At 58.1% G+C, this 24,242-nt stretch overlaps 1 protein-coding gene across 6 annotated transcripts in view; it reads right to left on the bottom strand.

The window, feature by feature from the left end:
- RBFOX3 (RNA binding fox-1 homolog 3) overlaps positions 1–24,242 on the bottom strand; it is a 96,122-nt gene that overhangs the window by 19,299 nt on the left and 52,581 nt on the right. For all 6 annotated transcript variants that reach the window (XM_019027924.4, XM_019027929.4, XM_019027922.4 and 3 more), the window contains exon 2: positions 6,768–7,022. In XM_019027924.4, coding sequence (XP_018883469.1) covers positions 6,768–7,022 — 255 coding nt within the window. The remainder of the gene's footprint in view (positions 1–6,767; positions 7,023–24,242) is intronic.

Genomic DNA, 24,242 nt, shown 5'->3' with positions numbered 1-24,242 from the left:
CCCTGCATTTCTGCATGTGGCCAGAAAGCCTCTGACCAGGCTCCAGGGCAGCAGGTGCCACTAGGTGACCAGAGGGGAAGTCACCACGTCCTGGGCTGCGCAGGGTGGTGGAGGACACAGCCTCCCCCGTACCACAGCTTCTTCCCTGGTGACAGCCCCCGGCACTGGCAGTGGGGCAGGCTGGGAGTGGGGTCTCGAGGGCTATAAGGCTGTGGAGCACGTGTCCATGTTCCTGATGCAGCTCTGTCCCCTGCGCTGAACAGTGAGGATGCAGCACACACCCCACAGCGTGGGAACCGCTGTCCTGGTGCTCACCTGGGCGTGCGCTGCAGGACCTGTCTCAGCAGACGCGCCATGTTGTATGCTGTCCCAATTCCAACAAGCGTGTGTTCTGAGCTGTACGTGTTCCCAAGGCGTGAGGCTGCAGGTGGATCCTGCATCTCCCTCAGGACCCCAAGAGGTGGAAAATGGCCATGGCTCTCGGAGGGCATGAGCCCCCAGGCTTGGGCAAGCTGGGCGGCTGCTCCTTGGGGTTCCCTGACATGTGCCACCCCCATCAGTGGGGGCTGAGCTTTGGCACGGAGGCATCCGTGGTGGGCACAGCTGGCAGGGCCAGGAGGGTGGATGACAGGCCTCCGGAGACTCCTGGTCTGGCTGGCATCAGGTCCTCAGTGACGGGCAACACAGGGCAGCTGACTCTGGCTCGACTGGGGTATGCGGGGAGCTCCTCCATCCAAGCCTGGGGAACTGGAGATGCCCAGCAGCCCAGTTTCCCAGTTCTGCTGCCATCCTCCTTGGTCCCAAGTTTTCTTGCAGAAAGCAAGCCTATGCTAGACCTCCGGAGGGGACGACCTTACCCCTGAACCAAGGCGAGACCGTCCAAATATCCACCGATCTTTATGGAGGTCTGAACCCCACCCTCCCACTGGACAGGCGTGGGTCTTTCCTCCTCGGTGGACAGGGATGTGCCTGTGCCCTCTGCTGCTCTTGGGTACAGGTGACTGAGTCATCCCAGATTCAGGAATCCAGCCTGGATAGGGGCACACAGCTCTGGCCTCTGAGCAGCAGAGGGCAATGGCGGGAACCAGCCCCGCGCCCACCCACAGGCGCTGGGGTATCCAACCCAAAGTCCTAAAGGGGAGCAGCCGAGGATGAGGCGGGAGGAATGGGGTGATGGGGTGTGAGTGGGAGGAGCCATGAGTGGGGCCAGGACACAGGTGAGGAAGAAGCCATTCTATGCCTGCTCAGCCCCGGGCAGAGGCTAAGTGGGTTCAATGGCTGTGAAACGGTCAGGTGTGCAGGGAAGCCCTCGCATGACTGCACACGGACTGCCCCAGGCCGGGGGATGGGGGCCCTCCCACACTGATTGTAGCGGTCCAGCAGCCTCCACCGCCTTTCCAACTTTCTCAGGGGCTTTCTTTCCCCCACTCAAAAAAAAAAAGAAAAAAAAAAGCTGTCTTTGCTTCTTGTTCTCAAATGCAGGGAAAGAGGAAAGGACAGGACTGCCCTTCCCTCCTGACTGGGCTGGGGGTCCTGCTTCTGCGTCCTTCCCCAGCTCTGTCTTGGCCCGGCCATTATGGACACCTCCCCAGCCCATTCAAGTTCAGGGTGGGGGTGTAGATGCCACACAGCACCTCCCACTCTCCACATCCTCTGAGGAGCCTGCACCCACCTTTGCCTGGGGCCCCCAAGCTTGGCACGGAGACAGACAAAGGGAATGAGCCCCGGGCAGGGTCTGGTAGACCTAGGCAGACCCTGGACAGCAGGTGGGACCCGGCGGCTGTTGTTGGCACGGAACCAAGCTGCGCTGCTGCCGCACAAGATGAACCGGTTTTTGGAAATCCCTTCCTCGACAGCGCCGTCTCCCTTCGTTCCTCCAAAGACCTCCTAGGCACTCAGGCAAGGACCCGCCTTGGTGAGCCGCTGGTGGGCAGCCAGTCAGCCTTGGAGAAGGGGTTCTCTGCGTGTGGTCTCAACCTATCCACTGGGAGTGTCTGCTTCAGAGCCTGGTGGCACTGGTGGCCCCTCCTTGGGTGAAGCTGTTGGCTCCCACGTGGCATTTGAAGAACACAGGATTTCAAGCCCCTCCTGATCTGGCCTCTGCACTGTGGCACGGGCAGCCAACTGACGCCTCGTCCACTCCCACCTCCCAGCCTGGGTAGGGGCATCTCAGCTGAGCCTCACTGTGGCATTGCTTTGGGGACCAGCGCCTCCTCTCTTCTGCCTTTCTCAGGCCAGCGGCCAGCCACAGCTTACCCCTCACCCCTTCCATAAGCTGTGAGAGCCAAGAACACAGTGACCGAGGGCTGCAGCTCCTGGCTGAGGGGAGAGGGCCTTGGCCAGACTGTGAAGCCTGTAGTTATAGATGAGGTGGTCCAGATGGAAGATCAGGGCAAGTGCGGGAGTTTCCGAGGAGGCTCAGGCCCGACGGACAGCAGAAAGGACAGAGGTTCATCCTGGGGCTGCAGGTCACTGGGCAGAGAGGCCTCCAGGGACCTGGGCGCAGGCATCTATGCCTGCAGTGAAGCCAGGGGTGCAGAGCCCAGATCCCCAGCAGGCAGGGGGGAGGTGCTGGCCCCTCAGGCATCAGGCCCTTGCGGCCCACGTGGGGTCCCCTCTGGCAGGTGGAGGAGCCCACGTGGGCTCTGGAAAACACCAGTCTCATCCCGTCTCCCTCTACCTGGCTGGCCCTCCACAGTGACCCTCCGTGCTTTGTCTGGCATTTTTTTATCTGCGTGCTAATCTCTCTCTCTTTTTCTCAGAGTTTTGCTCTGTCGCCCAGGCTGGAGTGCAGCGGCGTGATCTCGGCTCACTGCAACCTCCACCTCCTGGGTTCAAGTGATTCTCCTGCCTCAGCCTCCCGGGCAGCTGGGATTACAGGCATGAGCCACCATGCCCGAATAATTTTTGTATTTTTGTAGAGACAGGGTTCCACCATCTTGGCCAGGCTGGTCTGGAAGTCCTGACCTCGTGATCCACCTGCCTCGGCCTCCCGAAGTGCTGGGGTGACAGGTGTGAGCCAACGTGCCCGGCCCGTTAGCAAGCTGAGGGTCCCTTGAGCACAAGGACTCCCAAGGGCCCACAGTACTGGCACCTGTGTGACCCTGAGTGAGTGAATAAATGCTCCAGATGGTGACCCCTGCTGGGGAACACAGACCCTGGGGGTGGCTCAAGGTAGTGAGATGGGGTCCCCCGGTCCTTCCGCAGCCCCTCATCGCACTCTGTACCCTTTGCTGCTTTTGTCCAGAGAAGGCAGGTGACGTCGTGGTGAGAGAAACGGAGCCTGTGTGCAGGTGTGCGTGCCCCTCGTGGGTTCTTGTCACATGTCCCTTCCCATCACGGATGAGCAGAGACGCCCCTGCCCCACCAGGAAGGAGCCTCCGTATTTCTGGACGGTGAAAAGAGGTGTCCTGCTCAGAGGGGAGGAGCCTTCCTGGGGAATGATGTAGCTGGAAAGTCACTGGGGGTGGTTGGGACCCACCCGAGGGTATCGAGACCACAAAAATCAGTGCACGCTCCGCCTTCTGTGGGAAGTCTGTGTCGGTGAGGGACCGGTGGCCCCCAGGAACCCCATGTTTCTCTCTGCAGGGTCAGCTGTGCTTCTGTGACTAGAGGTTGGGGGGTGCATCCCACCTGGGTGGTGGAGGTGTCGGGAAAGGCCCTGAGTTGGATGAACACGGACTTCCCACCAGTTCCTGGCTGGAAACCCTCCTCGGGGGAGGAGGAGCAGGAAGAGGCCTCGTGGTTCCAGAAATTCCAGGAAGGCCTTTCCGGAGCTGGGGCCCAGGCTGTCTTTGAGGGTCCTGGGGTGGAGGAGACGGGGAGGTCTGAGGCATGGGGATGGGCTGCAGGGGCCACTGCTCTCTCCCACTGACGCCATCAGCCCCAGGTCTTAGAACGGAACAGGCTGCCTGTGTGGGCCCCCGGGCCTGGACAGGACCCTGCTGTCTAGGGGCCGGCTCTGCCACAGCTACCAGTGGGGTGGGTGATGTGGGGGCTGGACAGGCGCTCCGAGCTCCCCCTCTCCACTGCCCTGGCCACACCAACTGCCAGGGCAGCCCATGCTCACCAGCAGAAGGAAGTCCCCTTGGGCGAGAGGGCGGGAAGCCCCAGTGGCCTCTGGGTGGCGTCTGGGTCCAGGGAGCGTCCAGGGGGTTGTGTGCCCTGACCTGGTGCCAACCTGGGCAGCAGGCTCTCAGGGGGCGGGGGGGGGGGGCCCTGGGTAGGACTTCAGGGATGGTGGGGAAGGAAGAGACCAGGGTACTTGGTGGCTGCACACGGGCCCTCGAGTGCCCCGGGAGCTCAGGAAGACACTCTGACCTAGGCAGGTCTGGACCAAAGCTCTGAACTCATCCCACTTCCTATCCCGAAGATCTAGACCACAATACCAGGCTGCTTGGGGCAGGGCCAAGGGGAGGCTCGAGTGAGCTGAAAGGGCCCTGCTGATGACCCAGGGACAGGGTCTGGGGACACCTGAGCCAGCAGGGAGGCGTTCGGCCTTCAGCTGTGAGTGCTCCTGGAATCTAGAACACCCTCTCCAGCTGCCTTCCAAGGTGGGAAGGCTCTGCATGAACAGATACTCCAAGGTTGGGGAGCGCACGGCCTCCGAGGCGGCCCAGGTGTTTGTTCTTCGTGGGGCACCACGCCGATGCCGTAACTTCTGTCTGCAGCCCTGCCCTGGGTGCAGGTCATGGAGAATGACTCTCTCCTCTGGGTCCCTGGATGAAAGATCTGCAGACCATGACCCTGAACCCTTTGCCAGACCTGAGAGACCCCAGCCTGAAGAAAGGAAGGTCAAGGCCGTCTGTCCATCCTCTGGGCTCTGGGTGCTTCCCACCTGGACACGCTTCCTGGGAGGCTCTGGAGGCTGATAACTGGGTGGTGAGACTCCCATCCTCCTGGTTGGAGAGTACTTCACTGGATGCAGCATTCACCTTTTCAGCAGCTGCTGCTCACTCGGGGATTCTCTCCATGGTCTGTGGACTCTCACGGGCAAGCCAGACCCAAGCCAGCCTCTGTTTCTGACTTTCCTGTCCTTGCGTGACAGGAACTAGGGGACAGGGCTGGGTCCCTTCTTCTTTGTAGCCTCAGTGCCAATTCAGTGCCTGGAACACGGCAGGTGCTCAGCAAACGTCTGCCGAGTGAAGGAAGACTCTGTGTGTGTCCTGGTGGGCTGTGTCTGGTGGCCCCAGGTGTCCAGGACGCATCTGGCCTCGGTTCTGTTGTTCAGTTAGAGCGCAGATCCGTCCCCAAGCTGTGTTATCTGTGTGTCTGACCCTCCCGCTTCTGGTTTTCTTCTGGGACGAACCCCTGAGGCTCACCATGAGAGACCCCCTCGTCTGTCCATAAGGTGGCTGTCAGAGGTTTGAGCAGATAAGCTGTGTCTACTGGAGTCAGTCAGAAGGAGACCCAGCCTGCTCTAGCGTGACTTGTTTATGGTGAACCCAGCTTGGCTCCTGGGATCATCTCTGTCTTTTCTAAGCACACACAGGGCGTGGGTTTGATGAATAAGAACCAGAGCAGACAGGGAAGCTTGGCCCCTGCTTCTACCACCCTGGGGCCTGGCCTTTTCCATGTGTGTCCTGTGGCTGTAGGAACCCTGGGTATCAGGATGCTGGGGGCGCTGGAAAGGCTGATGGTCTCGGGGCAGATTTGGGCTGGGCGGGGCTCCAAGCAGGGAGGAAAGGCACCGCCTGGGTGCCAGATGAGGGTCGGGTCCAGCCCAGGAGGTGGCTGGGTGGGCTCTCTTGGCAGAGGGCCTGGGTGATGCTGGAGGAAGCCCCTGCCCACACATGCACCGGGGGAAGGCTCCTATCTGCGTCCACGCAGCACGCTGGGAGCCAGGCTGGACGGCAGGAGGGCTGAGGCAGTCGGGAGGGGGACCTCCATTGGGAGCCGCCGGGGCGGTGACACTCCCGGGCAGTGCAGAGAGCTCTGGCCTCCTGCCCAGCCCCGCCAGCTAGCACATCCAGCGGCTGGGACAGGGCCAGCGGGGACAGTTGGATGAACCTGGAGCCCCAGAGCAGGGGCAGGGGATGCACATGGAGACCTCAGTGGAGGGGACCAGACAAAAGGAATAGGCCGGCTGGGGCTCTGGGGGGTGGGTGGAGGCAGGGCCTGGTTTTTGTACCCAGAGCCCACTCCAGGCCAGCCGCTTGGCCACTCCCTGCTGGCTCTCTTTGCTCTCAGGAAATCTGAGAAGTGAGGGCTCAGCACTTTTGCCTGGGAGCTGCATTACAACCACATAATTGAAGCTATCTGATTGGAGGCCAGCCAAGCAGGTAGATTACAAGTGATTAGAAATGATAGGAGGGCCTGCAACCCGAGGCAGCTCGGAGGGCCCTGGGCCGCCTCCACGGCTGTGCCTCCACCCTCCGCCCGTCTCCTTCACTTTCCACTAACAGGTCTCTGGCAGTGAGGACACCTCCCAGCTAGGGTGAGTGTTTGCTCGAAGCAGGGAAGCCAGGCCCAGGCGGCTGGAGGACGGTGGCTGCCACCCCACCCCTAGGTGCCCGGCCATCCCTCCAGATGCCTGCTCATCACAAAGCTCCTTGGCGCCGGGGGTCGAGCAGGGGCTGGAAATGCCTTCACTGGGGGTGACTTCTGGCCCAGGAGCCCCGTAAAAGGCCTGCCCTCCACACACAGAGGCCCTGCCCAGGCCCCCCACCCACCTGGTACACCTCATGCCCTTCTGGGCCACCCTTCTTCTGGGTGGGTGCTCCTCCCTGAAGCTCCAGGGCTGGGCCTGGGGTCGTGGGGGCCCTTACCGGCACTGTCTGGGTCCCGGCGATGGGCTGTGTGCTGGCCTCGGAGCCTGGCTGCTCGGGGTGGGTCTGTGCTGGTGTGTACAGGGTCATGCCATGCTCTGTGGGGACCGGGGTCTGGCCGGAGTAGTCCTGCGTGGGGTGCGGTGGGGGCGGTGCGTACTCGGCAGGGATGCCGTTCTGTGGCGGAGGGGGGTACTGGGCGGGGGGGTAGGGCTGGGCCATCGCTTCAGGCGGAGCCGTGGCGTCCTGATCGCTCTGTGGAAGGAGAGAGAGCAAGGCCTGGTTAGAATCTTGTCCCCTTCCTGGAGCCCCTGAGGATGGGGCCTTGTGGCTGAGCAGAGCTTTTCCAGCAGTATTTTCAGCAGCCTTTCCCCGGCCCCTCCAAGGGGGGCTCGCCGGCACGGGCACCAGCTCAGAGCAGGAGGGGGTGCTGCGCTGGGAATGCCGGGGAGCCTGGCTCTGGAGTCAGACACCCCTGGAGTTCAGCCCATTTACTCACACTTGTCAGACCTGGGTACAAGAACAACTGAAGGGTTTTTGTAAACTACCTGATTTTTAAAAAATTAACCATTTTAAGGTAACTGTAGGCTCATGCAGCTGTAAGAAGTAACACAGTGATCTGTACACCTTGTAACCAGGGTCCTCACGGTAACATCCATAAAACCACCACAGCAGGATACTGACACGGATTCACACAACACACAGAATGTTCCAGCAGTATGAGGACTACTGCTCTTCCCCTTTTAGAGCCAACCCATCTCCTTCCCACCTCAAGAATTTTAAGCCTTGACAGGTGGATCACCTGAGGTCAGGAGTTCAAGACCAGCCTGGCCAACATGGTGAAACCCCATCTCTACTAAGAATACAAAAATTAGCGGGATGTGGTGGCACGTGCTTATAATCCCAGCTACTCGGGAGGCTGAGGCAGGAGAATCACTTCAACCTGGGAGGCAGGGGTTGCAGCGAGCCAAAATCGCACTATTGCACTCCAGCCTGGGTGATGAGAGCGAAACTTCATCTTCAAATAATTTTAAGCCTCAGTTTTGTCATTGGAAAGCAGAAGTGAGAGGGCGCTGCCCAGCCCGCACCTGGATCCCTGGAAGTGACTGTGCAGAAGCTGAACTCAGGGCCTCCTGCCTCCCCTGCCAGTGATGGCCATGACAGTGAGGTGTGTCGGGGGGCAGGGAGGGTTCCAGCCTCTGTGTCAAGGATCTCTGAGGAACTCTCAAAGATAGGCCTGTCTGTGCCCCCTCAAAGGCCTGCTGCCCCAAGCGGGGAATACTGCTCCTGCAGCCACTCTCAGAGGCTCTTAGAAGCCCAGGCCCTTGGGCAGGACCCCAGCAGCAATACAGGGCAGTGGTTGTCAAAGTGGCCTGGGCCCACAGCATCAGCATCACCTGGGAGCTTTTTGGTGGGCAATGCAGGTTCCAGGGCGCACCCCAGGCCTCCTCCAGCAATCTGCGTGCACTGAGAACCACTGACCTAGGGCCTGAGAAGCAGCCCTGGTGGGAAGCCCTTATGACCCCAAGAGGAGGGCTGGGGTCTTTCACAGTGCCAGAGAGCAAGGTGCAGGCGGAGGCGGCAGAGGGAAAGGGGCTCCGGCCTCCTCCACTCGCTGTCCTCCACTGCAGACACAGCCTGGGGCCCAGGACCCCCTGAGCAGGCGAGGCACTCGCCCCCCAGGAGTCTGCGGTGAGGAGGCCCCACTGCCTGGAAGGACAGATGCCGCCTCTGCCTGGAGCAGCCCACCCGTGTGTTAGGACCCCTGCTCAGATGTGGATGGGTCTGACACTCATAGCCACCCTGGCAGGGACAGGCAGGAGTCCGCGTCCTTGCTGAAGGTGGGGTTTGCGGTGGGGAGGAGGAGCGCCCAGCAGGGAAGCAGCTGCTCACCTCCCTCACCTGCGCCTCCACCCCACGCTCCCATCACCCGGGGCCACGCACGCTTTGTTCACACCACACACGTTAGTTTTTGAGCACCTACTAGGTGCAGGCAGATGCTGGGGGCTGCCCTCGCAGGGCGGTCTTTCTTCCGCTTCCCTCCACACCCACACATCCCCCTCTGCCGGGCTCCTGTGTTCTCGGCCTCTGGACAGTGCCTCCCCTGGCTAAGGAGGAGCCCCTCATGTGCCCATGCTCCCTGCACAGGTGGACCTGGCATGTCCACCTCTGTCCTGCCTCCCCCACCCCTGGCCTGTCCTCTGCATCCTTCATTCAGTTCCTACAAATCCACCCAGCAACTGTTGATGGGGTACCTGGGGTGTGCCAGGCCCATGCCAGGGCAGGGGCTGTGTTGGCAGCAACCCCGACAGCCCCTGCTCCCTGCTGGTGGGGCCTGCAGTCCAGTGGGAAAGGAAAGCTTCAGAAAACAATGACCCGATGTCAAACCATTGTTACAGCACAGGGGGCTGCAAGGGGCCTGGCTGCACCAGGGAGGTGGCCCCAAGGGACGGTCCAAGGCTGGGTGTTCTGCTTCAGACCCGGCCACCCCCTCCTTCTGTTTATGGCCCCAAACCCTCTGCCCGGGGGCCCAGCAACCTAGGGTGGGTGCGCATAGCTGGAAGGGTGGAGCCCGGGCAACCCAGCCGTGCCCTGCTCCCTGAAGCCCCCAGTGCCAGCCGGCCCTGGGCTCTGCAGGGGGGGCCGTCTCGGTGCTCGCCACCCTGCGACAGACTCGCTGAGTGGGAACCTAAGGAGCAGAAGTGTTGTCCTCCTTCCATCCCCACCCCTCCACAAAGCCAGCTGGCTCCTTCCCTCTCTCTGCAGACTCTGAAACTGGGGCGACATTCAAGCTCCTGAGCCATGGGAGGGAAGCACACACGTGTGCATGCGTACACACTTGCGGGAGGTTCCTGGCTCATTGCCCCAAGGTAGCTGGTGAGGCCCCATCGTCCGTTGTTGGCAAACGTGTTGGTGACCGAGTCCAGTGGGAAGGGGTGGATCCATGAGGGAGGAGGGGGAAGGAGAGTCGGGGCACCCAGGATGGGTGGAGAGCATCTAGAACCCAGGATGGCCAGAGGCAAAATCAGGAAAACAGGAGCGAGAGAAAGTGTGGAAGGCACAGCGTGAGGGCCCTGCAGACACAGGGGAGATGAATTTGTTGATAAATATTTGATTAGAGCCTTCACCGCCTTGCACTGTCTTCCCAGCAACCCCCTCCTCCACCTCCTCCAAGGCCTGAGAAAGAGTGGGCTCCTGGTTGGGTGCAGTGGCTTATTCCTGTAATCCCAGCACTTTGGGAGGCTGAGGTGGGAGGATTGCTTGAGCCCAGGAGTTCGAGACCATCCTGGACAACACAGTGAAACCCTCTCTACAAAAAATAAAAAAAAATTAGCCAGGTGTGGTGGCACATGCCTCTAGTCCCAGTTATGTGGGAGGCTGAGGCAGGATCATCACTTGAGCCTGGAGGTTGAGGCTGCAGTGAACCAAGATCACACCACTGTGGTCCAGCCAGGGTGACAGAGGAAGACCCTGTCTCAAAAAAAAAAAAAAAAGAAAAAAGAAAGAAAGAAAGAAAATAAAATAAAAAAGAAAGCGCAGCTCCTGTCCCATCTGCTTCCTTCTCACCCTACCTCTAACCCTCTGCAGGGCTCTAATCCCTGTCATTCAACTTGGGGCTGAACGACAGCTGCCAATCACTCTCACTTGAGGTTCTGCAGGGCTGAAGCCCAGAGCCCTGAGCTAACAAGTGACAGGCGAAACCGCCAACATAAAGGGGGGAGCTCCGGCAGTAGGTGCCAGATCTGAGGGCACCTGTGGTGGGCAAGAGGTCCCTAGGAGATGGGGACATTTTAGGGACATTTGTGACACTAGAATAAAACAGCATATTTGAGCCCACAGTACTCCCTGCTTTTACAGACGCTCACTCATTGAGTGGACACTTCCCCCTTTCCCAGCTAATAAAACCGAGGTGTAGAGACAAAGTGATTTGCCAAACTAGTATGGGAGGACCCCAGAGAGCAGCACCGGCAGCCAGGATCCCAAACCCACCGTATGCACCTCCACATGGAATTGTAGCCCTGCCCAGGGTGGTTTGCAAGGGAGAGGAGGTTTCACAGCCAAGCATCGGGGTCTAGACCCTGCAATGCACGGGGATGGGCTCCAATGTCCCCTCTTAGCCACCAGCTGGTCCTGGCGACTGTCTGTCCTCTCTGCACAGGTTTCTCCATCTGCAAATGGTCACCATAGAGCCTGGACAGAGGAAATGCAGAATGAAAGCCAGCCAGCGTGACTCAGGGGGTCTTAGGGTGACAAGCAATATCCCTGCCCTGTGTGTCCTCCACAGCTGTGCTGGTGTGGCTGTGGTCCTGCAAGCGGCTCTCAGAGCTGGCTACACATCCCAGTCACCTAGAGAAGTGTCCACACCTGGGCCGCACTCCTGAACAACAGAGGCCACTTACAACCAATGTTTCCCAGAAGACTGACATGCAGCCCTGGTGGAGAGCCCCAGACCAGAAAAGCAAAGTGTATCAGGCCCATCCTGATAGGGTGCGTGAATGCCCAGCACACAGAAGGCTGTGCAGCCAGTATCTGTCCCATTGCTTCTCTTCTTCCCAGGTCTGCTAGGGTCAGAGTCAATGAGGGCCTGGGGTTGGGTGGTGTGAGCGGAGGAGTTCCTGCTGGGCTATGGGGCTTATCTTAGATGACCTCATGTTGGACCAGCTTGTGGAAGGATCTGGTTCCCCAGGGGACTGTACATTCTCAGAGAATGGGGACCACTTCACTCACCCTTTGTCCCCATATCCCTGCACTCAGCACAGCACCCTGTTCTACTCAGAAGAGTCTCAGTGTACATGAACGGGTGGATGTACATACGTATGTATGTATGTATGGATGGATGGATGGATGGGAGGGGTACATGGGTGGGCAGGTGGGTGGATGGAAGGATAAATGGATGGTTGGATAGATGGGTGGATGGATGGATTAAAGGGTGGGTAGATGAGTGGATGGATCAGAAGGTGGGTAGATGGATGAGTGAATGGATGGATGGAAGGGTGGATAAATGGGTGGATGGCTGAATGAATGAGAGGGCAGATGGATGGGTGGGTGGATGGATGAGTGCATGGATGAATGGATGGGTAGATGGATGGGAGGGTGGATAAATGAGTGGATGGAAAGATGGATGAATGGATGGAAAGAAGGGTGGATGAAAGATTGGTGGGTGTGTGGATGCACGGATGAATGGATGGTTGGATGGTTGGATGGATAGATGGGTGGGTGGGTGGATGGATGGGTGGGTGGGTGGATGGAAGGGTGGGTGGGTGGATGGATGGACAGATGGATAAATGGATAGATGGGTGGATGGATAGATGGATGAGTTTAAAGACCATGGATAAGTTGTTATCCTCCCTTCCTCTACAAACTTGCCCCCCTCTTCTATCATCACTTGTGCCTGGCAAAACTGGTAAGACCCAGCTCTTCCTGCTCCACTCCACAGCCCACACTGAGGCAGATAAACACAAAATCACCCTGAATGATTCATTCAGAATCCACGACCACTCCCTGCCATGGGCCAGGCACTGCCATTCAGCTCTCACAACCTGAATGTTGATTTCACCCTTCCTCCTCAACCTTCCAAATATTCTCCTTTATCCTCACTCTTGGTGAGACCTTGCTTCCTGTTTTCTAGGAAATAGGAGACAACATCCACATTCACCTGCCCACCTCCCTGCCTCATCACCTACACCAGGCCCTCCCTTCTGTCCCCAGGGATGAGCATCATGCTCCCAGACATGACCAACCACGTCACCTGTACACTAGAAACCAGCCCTTCTCACCATCATATGCTCACATCTCTGGCAATTCGCCCCTTGCACTCCACAGCCATCAATGTTTTCCTCCTGCCAGCACCCTGACAGGCTGCAGTCTCTCCCGTGACAGGGAAAGAAAACCCTCCTTGACACTATGGCTCCTTCATCCTACAAACTCAATTCACCACCTCCCTTAGAGCAAAACTTCCCAAATGAGTTGTCTATACCTGTGGCCCCAGTTCCCTCACTCCCATTCTCTCTTGATCCCACTCCAAGCCAGCGTTCCGAGGCACCATTCCCTGAAGGCACCTTTGTCAAGGTTTTTACATCCACCATACTGATGTGACTGATGTGTCCAGTCCTTGTCTGGTCTGGGCCCTCAGCAGCATTGGCCATAGTTGGTGGCTCCTCTATGTGGAGACACTTTTCTTGGCTGCACTGCCCCACTCTCGGTTGGTTCTATTTTACTGGTAGCTTCATCTGCATTGCTGATTCCTGTCTATCTCTCCAACATCTGGATACTGATGGGCCCCAAAGCTCAGAACTTGGACCTCTTTCTTCCCTGTCTATACTGACTTTCTGAAGGTTTTGATTTAGTCTCCAAATTAAAAAAAAATCATCTGTATGTTGACAATCCCAAAGTTTTATCTCCATCCTGGACTTCTCCCCAGAATCCCAGCTGCCCCTTGCAGTCTCCACTTGGACACCTGATACACTTTGGGGGTTTGACGTGCCCCCAAAGGGACCTCTGACCTCCTCCCCATTGCACCCATCAAACCCATCTCTGAGGTCTTCCCCATCTCAGGAAACACCTGCCCCGCAGTCCAGCACACAGTCCTAATCTGGGGGTCACCCTTGACTTGGCTCTTTTGGCCCACACCCCACAAACAGTCCAGTAGCAAACCCCACTGGCCCCGCCTCCAGCCGCCTTGAACCGCCCACTGCTCCCACCTTGGTCGGGCCGCCATCATCTCCTGTCTGGTCCTCCTACTTCCTCCCTGGCTCCTACACTCTGTTCTCTGCACAGTAGAATCCAAAGTCCCGAGATGGCCCCTCCCCCACCAGGGTCCTGCACGACCCCTGCTCCTGCTTCTCTCCTCCTGCTTGTCTACTCCAGCCACAAATGTCTCCGCTGTTCCTTGAACATCTAGCTGCCACCTAAGGAATTTGGCACACAGGTTTATAAAAAGGTGCTCACCATCATTGATCATCAGAGAAATGCAAATCAAAACTATACTGAGATATCATCTCACCCCAGTTAAAATGGCTTAAATCCGAAAGACAGGCAATAACAAATACTGGCGAGGATGTGGAGAAAAGGGAACCCTCATACACTGCTGGCGGGAATATAAATTAGAACAACCACTACGGAGAACAGTTTGGAGGTTTCTCAAAAAACTGAAAACAGCTGCCATAGGATTCAGCAATCCCACCTCTGAGTATGTCCCCAAAAGAAAGGAAATCAGTATATGGAGGAGATATCTGCATTGCTGTTTATTGCAGCACTGTTTACAATAGCTAAGATTTGGAAGCAACCTAAGTGTCCATCAACAGATGAATGGATAAAGAAAATGTGGTACAGATATACAACGGAGTACTATTGAGCCATAAAAAAACATGAGGGCCTGTCATTTTCAACAACATGGATGGAACTAGACATCATTTTGTTAAGTGAAATAAGCCAGGCACAGAAAGACAAACATCGCATGTTCTCACTTATTTGTGGGATCTAAAAATCAAAACAACTGAACTCACGGACACAGAGAGTAGAAGGATGATGACCAGAGGCTGGAAAGGTGAGGGGGGTGTGGGCTGGGGGAAGGTGGGGATGGTTAATGGGTACAAAAAAGCAGAAAGAATGAATAAGACCTACTATTTGATAGTATAACAGAGTGACTATAGTCAATAATAATTGTACATTTAAAAATCACTGAAAGGGCATATTCGTATTGTGTGTAACAGAAAGGATAAATGCTTGAGGAGGTGGACGCCCCATCCTCCCTGATGTGATTTATCACACACTGCATGCCTGTATCAAAACATCTCATGTGTCCCATAAATATATACACCTACTATGTACCCATAACAATTAAAAGAAAAACGAAAACCCTGCTGGCACTCCCCACCCCCTCTACCCCCAGCTCAGTTCTGCCCTTCCCCTTCTGAGTGCCTCCAGGTGTCCATGATCACCGTCTGCCTCTGCCCCCAGAACTAGTCAGGAGAACAAGGACTTTGTCCCTCCTGCTGCTGAATCTCCGGCATCCAGAGCAGTGTGTCACACACAGAGGGGACACGCTAACAACGGCCCTAATGGATGGATCAATGCCCAAATGCAGAAAGACGTCTCCGTGTGCGTGCTCGCTCACCAAGCTCTAGTGTACCCCACATGTGCCATCTCATTTAATCCCCACAAACCTGTAAGGCAGGCTCAGATGTCAGCCTTGCTCTGGGGATGAGGCTTGGGCAGCCATTCCTATCGCACCTGGCAGGCAGGCGGCAGGCAGTAAAGTTTGGCCAGCCCCCGCCTTCAGGGGCTATTGATGCAGGTGGGGACGTGCAGGAAACCCGGCTGTGCTGCGGGCCTGCTCTGTGTCCACTGCCTTGCGGCCATCATCTCATCTTTACTTACCATTCCTCCATGTGGTCGGTACCACGAACGCCATTTTTACAGAGGGGCCAAGGTGCCTGCCCAGGGTCACAGAGCCAAGGCTCTCGCATAGACTGCCCGCTCCCACACACACAGAGCCAAGGCTCTCGCATAGACTGCCCGCTCCCACACACTCTACTGCACACACCCTCTTCAACACAGCAGGCAGGGAAGCGCGAGATGAGTTGGCATGGAGGTGGCGGCTGGCTCATCCCAGCATGTGAGTGCCACTGGGCATGCTCTTTACAACTCCAGGTCTAGTGACCACACTGGGAGTCTGAAATCGGCCCTGGTGGGAGCATTTACACCACAGGAATCGGCAAAGGCTGCACATCACACATAAGGGCTGGATTGGGATTTGTCACAGAAGAGAGGGTTGTTAGACATCTACCAGCACACCACTGCCCAACTCCCTTCAATCACACAGCAAGGTGACCACCATGGCTGCCCTGGAGGCCTGAACGTGTGGCAGATAAATGACACTGAACGAGGCTGTCTGCAAAGACCGCACTCGATATTTTAAAATCAAATGCAATTCAAGCAACAGTTATGGAGCCCCTCCTCTGGGCCTGTATTTAGAGGTGAACGAGATGGGGCCTTATACACTAGAGAATTTCTGGTACCACAGGGAACTGACCATTCCCAGACAGCAGCAGCAAGGGCTGGAAGGTGGTGAGCTCCATAAAGGCTAATGTCCACGTGTCTGGCAAAGGTGAACCAGGGGCCATGACAGAGAGGGATGGCACCAGCTCGGGTGTGGGGGCAGAGGGAAGGTGTTGCGGGGGTGGTGGCCGGGGCTGGCCTGGTAGGCAGGGCCAGGGCTCTGGGAGTGGCTGGCCTGCCAGGCCCGCTCTCCACCCCTTACCCCGCCTCTGCTCCATGAACCTGGCAGCCTGGCCTGAACCTGTAGCCCTGTGGCTTCCTGGTGACAGTGGGGGGTGGGAGAGGAGTGTGGGTCTGGTGTATTTGGTCCCCTGGTTGCCCACCGGGAGGCTGTCATCGGCTGGCTCTGTCCTGGACCATGGTGGACTGACCTTGTCTCGGGGGGAGCCCAGTCCACGACTCTCCCCACTCCCTGGCTCTAGTCATTGCTTCCTCCACGCGCTCCTCCGGGCCTGGCGTGGTGATGGCTCTGTCATCGCCAGTTCTGGGGTCCTGTGCTGTCCCTGGTGGTCCCTCCAACCCTGCCCTCTAGACACCTCCTTGAAAATAAACTCGTCTCCAATTATCCAGGAATGAGCGAGCCACCTGCTGCCTGTTGGATCCTGATGACATGACGGTGTGGGGCGAGGGCTTCCCTAGCCCAGGACAGGCAGGCGGGGCCCTGGGCAGGTTGGGGCTGTGGCTGACTGTCCGAGCCACAGGGCCTCGCCTGGGCTGTGCTCTGGGTGTACATGTCCTTGGTCCCAGGACCCTGTGCACTGGCCCCACCACCACTTTGGGCCTCCGCAACTTAGTTTGTGGGATGGGGACAATGACTCATCTGCCTGGAGGCAGGGCCGGGCAGAAGCACCCTCCATCTTCCAGACCTAGAGCTGAGGACCCCCAGAGGTGTCTGCCCACGTCGCTGGCCCAGTGTGTTCTCTACCCGGCCTATCCCTTGGCCAATGTGCTCTCCGGTCCTGCCTGGTAAGGTCCCCCAGCCTGCGTGTGGGACAACGGGCCAGCAGGGCGCTCAGGGAGCAGGCGGCAAGGAGACAGGCTGGCCAATGGTCTGGCCGTGGATGGAGCCCCTCCCGCACGGCCTGGCCGCCTTCCCTCGGCACAGCCCTTCCTGGCTCCCTCTTCTCTTGGGCCCTCCAGGACAATGAAGCTAATTGCCTTCAGACGGCTCCCGCCTGCAAGGGCGCCGCGTGGCCCTGGGCCGGCGGGGCAGGCTGCAGTGGGAGTGAGGCTGGTGGCGAGGCTGGGCACCCGGCCATTTCTCCAGCACCTCTGGGCAAAGCCCATTCCAGGCAGAAATGGGGAAGGGAGGGAGGAGGAACGCCAGGCCCCATCCGCCGAGCTGTGAGGTGTGTCACAGCCTGTGCCACCCGTGCAGGTCACCTACCTGCCCAAGAGGCGAGTCCACCCACCTGCAGATCTGTGCTGCCCTCACCCTCAGAGCCACTACCACCCCCCGCACATTTAATTCTCCTGCTGACCTGCAGAGGTGGATGTCACAAGCTGAGTTTCACAGAGGGGACACCGAGGCCAGCAGCTATGTGTTCCGTGAGCAGGAAAGCCCCTCGCCCCCTCCCCACGGTCTCAGACACCTCAGACTTCCTGGACGCGTCTGCCACATTCCCAGTTTGAATGTGGTTGGAACACAGACGTGTGAAAGTCTGGTGTGAGGAGGGGGCTTGAGGCTGTCAGCCCCACATATCCCTGTGATGGGGACCAGAACAGGACAGACGGATGTCCACTTCCGGAGTCTGGGGTGGGGGCCAGGGCCATCTCACCAAGAGCGTGTGGTGCCCTCATGTGGCAGGTGGCGATTCACAGGCAGGTACCCGATGTGAGCACCCCTGCCCGGCCCACAGCCCTCCCGAGATCCTGGAGGAATCTGGTGTTGGAAGGGGAGGCTGGTGACCCGGGGGCTGACCTCTGGCAGGTATGGGGTGTGGGTTCCAGTCCCTGGGGTCCCTGATGATGGCTGGATCAGGGGACCTCACTACTCTGACCTCCCCTGCCTGGAAGCAGGGGTGGTCCTGCCCTCCTCCCTGTCTATACACCCAAGGGCGTGCAAACGAGGCCCCATCTCTCTGCATGGCAGGGAGTCTACATCCTCGTCTCTGGCTGCAATTGAGCACCCTGAACACTCCTTCAGTTCTAGAATCTTAGAACAGGTAGTTCCTGCAGGAGACACCCAGCCCAGCCCGCCAGACAAAGTCTCCTCTGTTCCCTCCCTGACCGGCACCCCGAACCTCTGCTCTAACAAGCCTCCTGACCGGCGCTTTACTAACGAGGAGGCTCCTTCAGTCCACCTCAGAACAGCTCTGCCACTCACTGAGCTGAAATCTGCCTTCTGGAAACTTCCACCTGGCACCGGGCTTTGCAGGCATCCCACAGCCTCCTCTTCACAGGCTGGTCCTCCAAGGACACACAGAATCCACCCCTCTAGTATGTTTGGCTTGGGTGAAGCCTCCAGTTTCCTGAATGGCCAACTGCTACCAGCTTTGCCCATCCTGGCTGCTCCTCAGCACGACTCCAACGCCACATTCACTCCCAACTTACAGGTCAAGAGTCACAGGCAAATGGCTCTGGTTGGATCTGAATCCGGGCCAGCCTTCCAAATTATCACCCGACGTCACCATCATGCAGGTCCGGGTGCACCCTTCCTTCCTGAGGGGCTGGGAGCAGCTTCACTTCTTGATACCTGAGTGCAGAAAGGGGGGCTCCCCAGCTGTGCCTGCCCAGGTGGCCAGTTCAAGAGCAGAGCGGGTAGTTTCCACGAGCCAGAAGACAACCCAGAGATAACGCGTCAACAGTAACGACGAGAGGGAGACCTGAGGGAGAAGCAGGTGTCCGGAGCGGTGAGGGAGGAGAGGAGGTGGGAAGAACGGAGGAACAGAAGAACAGGCATTTCTAGACAATGCATTTGCTTCTATTTTCTTGCAGGTGATGCTCCTATTTTCTTTTCTTTTTTTAATGTGCATATTGCAGGTCAAGGAAGTTTTAGGGAAAATAAAAGATTATCTAAAACGGATGAAGATTAAGCTGGAAAACATGATGATCTCAAGGGAAGGCCCAGGTGCCCCCGACCGGCGCCCTTGAGCCCCCGCATCAGAGGCCGGTTCCTATTGCTGATGTCACATCGTGTGCTGGGGTCAGGTCTGGTTCCAGGAAAGATGTCCTGCCATGATTAAAGCTGCACTGGGCTGGAACAGCACGAGTTATCTGGATATCTCCGAGGAGGGTGGAGCTCGCCCCACTCATAAGAGACCTGTGACCCCCGATCCCAGGAGGTTCGAGATGAAAGGTGTCTCAGAGAACATTCTGTCCACTTTGTCAAGGAGAAAACGGGCACCGGAGAGGCTGACTTGCCCCTGTCACGCTGCCCCCGTCACACTGCTGGTGCGGGCAGGGAGCGCTGCTGTTCTGCACGTCTGCACCAGCAGGAAAGTGAGCAATGGCGTGCGTGAATCTGCCCCCAAAATACACACCATGCGACCGCTCAGCGCCAGGTTCTAGATGTCTGGGCACAGCAGCGGGTAGAGTCCTACCCTCAGGGAGCAGACTCCTGGCGGAAGCCCTCCCCAGCATTGGCTAAATTGGAGATGCATGATTCCATGCTCAGGGGTCTCCCACTTGGCCTCTATTATGTTTGGCTTGGTCGAAACCTCCGGTTTCCTGAGTGGCCAACTGAAGGCTGGGCACGTCCTCCTGGCATTGAGCATTTGCTTCAGTGACTCCTAGAGAGGATCCCCCATGTGTGGATGAGGGGGGGACTTTACTTCCCAGAAGCACAGAAGCAGAAATAAACCATCGTGAGCGTTTTCTACGACCCACTGAGGTCCCAGAAGCAGGTTTTCCCCAGGTGCTTTGTGGACCCAGGATCCGCCAGGGCTTTCCCAGGATGGAGGTCTCAGGTGGCAGGGGGACAGGAGGGCCCGTGCAGCCACAGCTCTCTCTCCCATACCAGGTTCCTGCCTTCAGACTCAGCTGCTTCCTCCGCCCAGAAACAGGCCACCTCTACAACTCACAGGCTCCTAATTCCAAGGTCTGTGGCTCCAGCTGGACTGGGAGAGTGAGCATCCCTGCCGGATGAGAGCAGAGGCCCCTGACCAGCATGGAACACCCCCAAAAGCCAGGTCGTAGCCAGCAAGGTGAGAAGCCTGGGAGCCGGGGCTGCCTGCCCCTGCTCCTGTGGGGACTCCTGCTGTGCCAGGACGGGCAGCTCAGGAGACCTCTCACTCCAGGGCAATCCCATGCCTCCTTATCAGGAGCTCTTCGGGAGTCATCCCCAAGGTGCAGGATGTACAGAGGGGTCCCTGCAGGTACTTTAAAGCCAGAGACCTTGGTGCATGGCCCTGTTTCAGCAGAGGTGCTATTGCAAATGCCTCAGGCCAGAGTGAGGCTATGATCACAGTGAAGAAACCTCTGGTGGTGCTTTGCCACCTGAGCCCACCTGAACTTTCCAGAACCTCAGCAGTGGAGGGTAGCACCCCAGACCCCGAGACCCTGAGCACAAGTGCTTGTGCTTCCATCACTGAGTCCCCAGGGGCTGACACGGTTCAGGTACATGGCAGGTGCTCAGTAAATGCTGAGTGATGCTGCTGCTGCTGATGATAATTAGAGTAGTGACGGACGGTGGCTGAAGGCTTACGAATGCCCAGCACTGGGTGAAGCACTGAAAGTACATTATTTCATTTAATCTTCAATGCGCTAAACTGGCATTCTTGATGCAAGGAAAGAAACTCAGAGTGGGGAAGTTACCTGCCCAAGCACACACATCCAGGATGTAGCAGACCTGGGATCTGAACCCAGGCCTGTTTGATCCTGGAACCACCTGCTGCTACCCGACAGGTATGGACTGCTTTCCAATCGGGAGTAAGAGGGTGTGCCCTAGAGACCCAGGGGAGGAAGGAGGGGTGGGCAGCAGGACAACGCTCTCCCCTTCCCCAAGCCCCCCAGGCTCCTGCTGAGCCAGTTGTCCAGGCTTCCTGAGTTCATTCTAACCTAGCGACCAACCAGGGTTTCCTGAGCCCCTGATATGCACCCACCTCTGTGCTTGACACTGTCCTTCAAGGTGCAGAGGACACCATAGCCTCTGTAGGGGCTGACTCAGGACCTCCCCTGCCCCAATGGGGAGAGGTAGTGGTGTGCTGGTAACATTAACAACTGGCTCCGTGGGGAAAAGCCTGCTTGTGGCGTTTGCCAATTTCCCTGGTGTAAATACTCCCACCATTGCTGGTTCTAAGCTACCAGCCTGAAATCTCTGAAGGTACAGCTGGGAAGAGATACGTACAGTCCAGAGCTTATATGACACCCCAGCCCATGCCAGGCAGGGGAGGAATGGGCGGACCTGCCCCAGTCGGGCTCCAATTCACTCTCCTTGCCCCAGCAAGAGGTCTGGGGAAGCCCAGGAATGGGGGCTGGTGAGCAAATGGGAGCTCTGCAGGAGGAGGGCAGGGGCTGCCCTGCGGGGACCGGGAGGAGGCTGGGAAGCGCTGCTTGCTGGGGAAAGGCTCAGGAGGTGCCCAGGCCTGGAGCAGGAATGCACCTGAGTGACTTGCTCCCACCCCGTCCAACCCATTCTGTCCCCTGACAGCAGTTTTAATATCTTTTATTAATTAGGGCTGTCGGACGCCCCACCACACTGCATATTACTTCATTCAGGGACCATTAGGTCTCCATGTTCCGCAGCCACCGGCTCTCAGGTCCCCTTCCCTCCCGACTTCTCCAAGAAGACTTCCTGGAAGGCCCAGGGCAGATCAAGAGCCTGCCCCCGCCCCTCAGACCTAGAGGGGCTTCAGGGATCATCCAGGCAGAGGCGCACTGCGGGTGAGCAGGGCTCCGAGGCCCACAGTCACTTAGCAAGCCAACAACCCGCCACCAAGTCACATGCTCTGCCGCCTGCTGTTGGCAGTGGAGGGCGGGCACAGACTGGGCCGCTGTGGTCCCTGCCACTGCCCTCTGCCAGGAGCGTGTATGTCCCCACCCTCTTTCCTTTGCTCAGGTCCACAGCTTCTCATTTCCCCCTAGGGCCTCAGGGCTCTCCCACAGTGGCGTGAGGGCAGGCGAGCCAGCAGGGAGGCGCTGAGTGGGCCATGGGGCAGACCTCCCTGCAAACTCCAGGCCTCGGCATGCAGCCTGCTCTCCAGGCCCCAGTGGGGACAAGCCTGGGTCTCACAGAGCCCCTGATACCGAGCGGTCTTCTGACACAGTCCCTGGAACGAGTGGAGTGCCCTGTCCTTCAGCCCGGGCTTGGTGCGGGATGGGGCCTGCCATGCTCTAAGCTCTGGCCTCCCTGCCTGGAGGTGGGACCCGGCCCAAGCCTCAAAGCCGAAGCACAAATTCCTCATCAGTGAAGATCCAGAGCCGCTGCGGCGCTAGGACACGGTGCGCGGGAATCAGCCCCGCACCTGCAAGGCAGCGTGCTCTGCGTGCCGTGTGTGTGCTGTGTGTGCCCCATGTGTACTGTGTGCCCCGTGTGTGCACATGTGTGTCCCGTGTGTGCTGTGTGCCCCGTGTGTGCGCATGTGTGCCCTGTGTGCTGTGTGCCCCGTGTGCTTGTGTGTACCATGTGTGAGCCATGTGCTATGTGTGCTGTGTGCCCTGTGTGTGAGCATGTGTGCCCCATGTGTGCTGTGTGCCCTGTGTGTACCGTGTGTGAGCCATGTGCTGTGTGTGCTGTGTGCCCTGTGTGCTGTATGCCCCGTGTGTGCGCATGTGTGCCCCGTGTGTGCTGTGTGCCCCATGTGCTTGTGTGTACTGTGTGAGCCACGTGCTGCGTGTGCTGTATGCTGTGTGCTCCGTGTGTTCTGTGCACTGTGTGTGCCCTGCATGTACTGTGTGCTCTGTGCCCATGTGTGCTCCGCTCAGTCTCCATGTGCTCCGTGTGTATTCCATGTGCCCTCCGTGTGTATTCCATGTGCCCTCCGTGTGAATTCCATGTGCCCTCCGTGTGCTGTGCTCTGTGCACGTTGGGAACAGCGCTAGAGCGTCTGTGCTTCTGGACAGGAAAACAAGCCCCTTGTCTATCTTCACCATCTTCCAGCTGAACGTTGGTAGCACCTCCACCCACAGATGTGGCTGCAAACCCCACGGCGTGAGCCCACCTGACGCAGCACCCATCATCACCCGCGGGAGCCTCAGGCCTTCCTGTTGAGCGTCGCCACTCCGCTATCTGCTGACCTTCACGCTCACTCCAACTCCAAACCTGGGCCTGGTCTCTCACACGTTAGGAAGCCACGGATTATGTTTTCATGCACGGGTATTTTCTCTTTTGGTAACTGTATCTCAATACAATTGGTTTCCTTCATAATAAACCGTTTTATTTTATGCATTTAAGACCATTATTGGAATAAGGGGTCAGATATTGAGGGGTTCAAGGCACAAGACCTGGTAGAAACCACTGGCCCAGCGATGCCAGGGGCCTCCCTGCTCTGATGGCTGAGAGATGGCCCCGAATCCTGCCCAGCCACCTGGCCAGAGCCCAACCCCAGCCCCAGACCAGACTCAGTCCCTCCCTGCTCAGGTCAGCACAGATCTCAGCAGAAAAGCCCCAGACGAGGGGACAGATTTTCACACGATTAAGCGGTAATTCTCTCCAAGCTCATTGCATACAAATCATAAATAATGTGGCTCCATAAATCCTCTTCTCCCACCAGCTTCACCTCCACCTACTCTGCATCTTGCCTGGGGAAAATCAGCAAGGAGCCAGGTGTGTGGCTGATGGGGCTTGGTCGGCAGGTGCAGAGCGGGGTGCTGGGAGGTGAGTTCACCTCGATAGTCAATCAGACGGACGGAAACACCAACAGTTCCCAGCTCCCAGGGTGAGGGGGCTTGAGGCTGCTGGCCAGCTGGGGCTGAGGTCAGACTCAGGCACAGAGCCCAGGAGGGGTCTCTGCAGTGGGTAGACTGGGGTGGGGGGCAGAGGGCGTACGTAGAAGAGCACTGCACTTAGGGTAAGCAAAGGAGCTGAGCGAAGCGGGCCAATCACTGCCCCGGATGAGCAGCGGCCTACAGCCCTATTCCATGCACGTCCCTGCCGTGGTCTGAGGCTGTAGCTCTGAGTGTGCACGTGTGTGTACTCATGCAGGTGCAGGTGCAGGCGCCACGGGGGATCAGCACCCAGCACTGGGCGGCTCCCCTCGGAGCCAACAGGAAACAGCGTACATTGCTGGCCTGACGGGTGAGATTGGCAGGAGTGCCAGAGCTGCTGGGGGAAGAGTCGGGGGTGAGGACAGAGGGCCTGGGTGCAGGGTGTCGCGGTCCTCTCTCTCCCTGCTCTGCCCTCAAGCTGCAGGCATCCGCCTGACTCTCCCTTGAGCGGCCTGGCTTCCAGCTGCTGCTCACTGGCCCTCCCCTGGGGCTGAGGAGAACCTCGAGAGCAGCAACACTGGAGGACAGGGAGGGGGTGCAGGGGACATG

The sequence above is a fragment of the Gorilla gorilla genome, chromosome 4 (assembly GCF_029281585.2).
Source record: "Gorilla gorilla gorilla isolate KB3781 chromosome 4, NHGRI_mGorGor1-v2.1_pri, whole genome shotgun sequence".
In the NCBI taxonomy this organism is placed as follows: Eukaryota; Metazoa; Chordata; class Mammalia; order Primates; family Hominidae; genus Gorilla; species Gorilla gorilla.
Note: the sequence above shows the minus strand (reverse complement) of the source record. Positions and strands in the feature narration are given on the sequence as shown.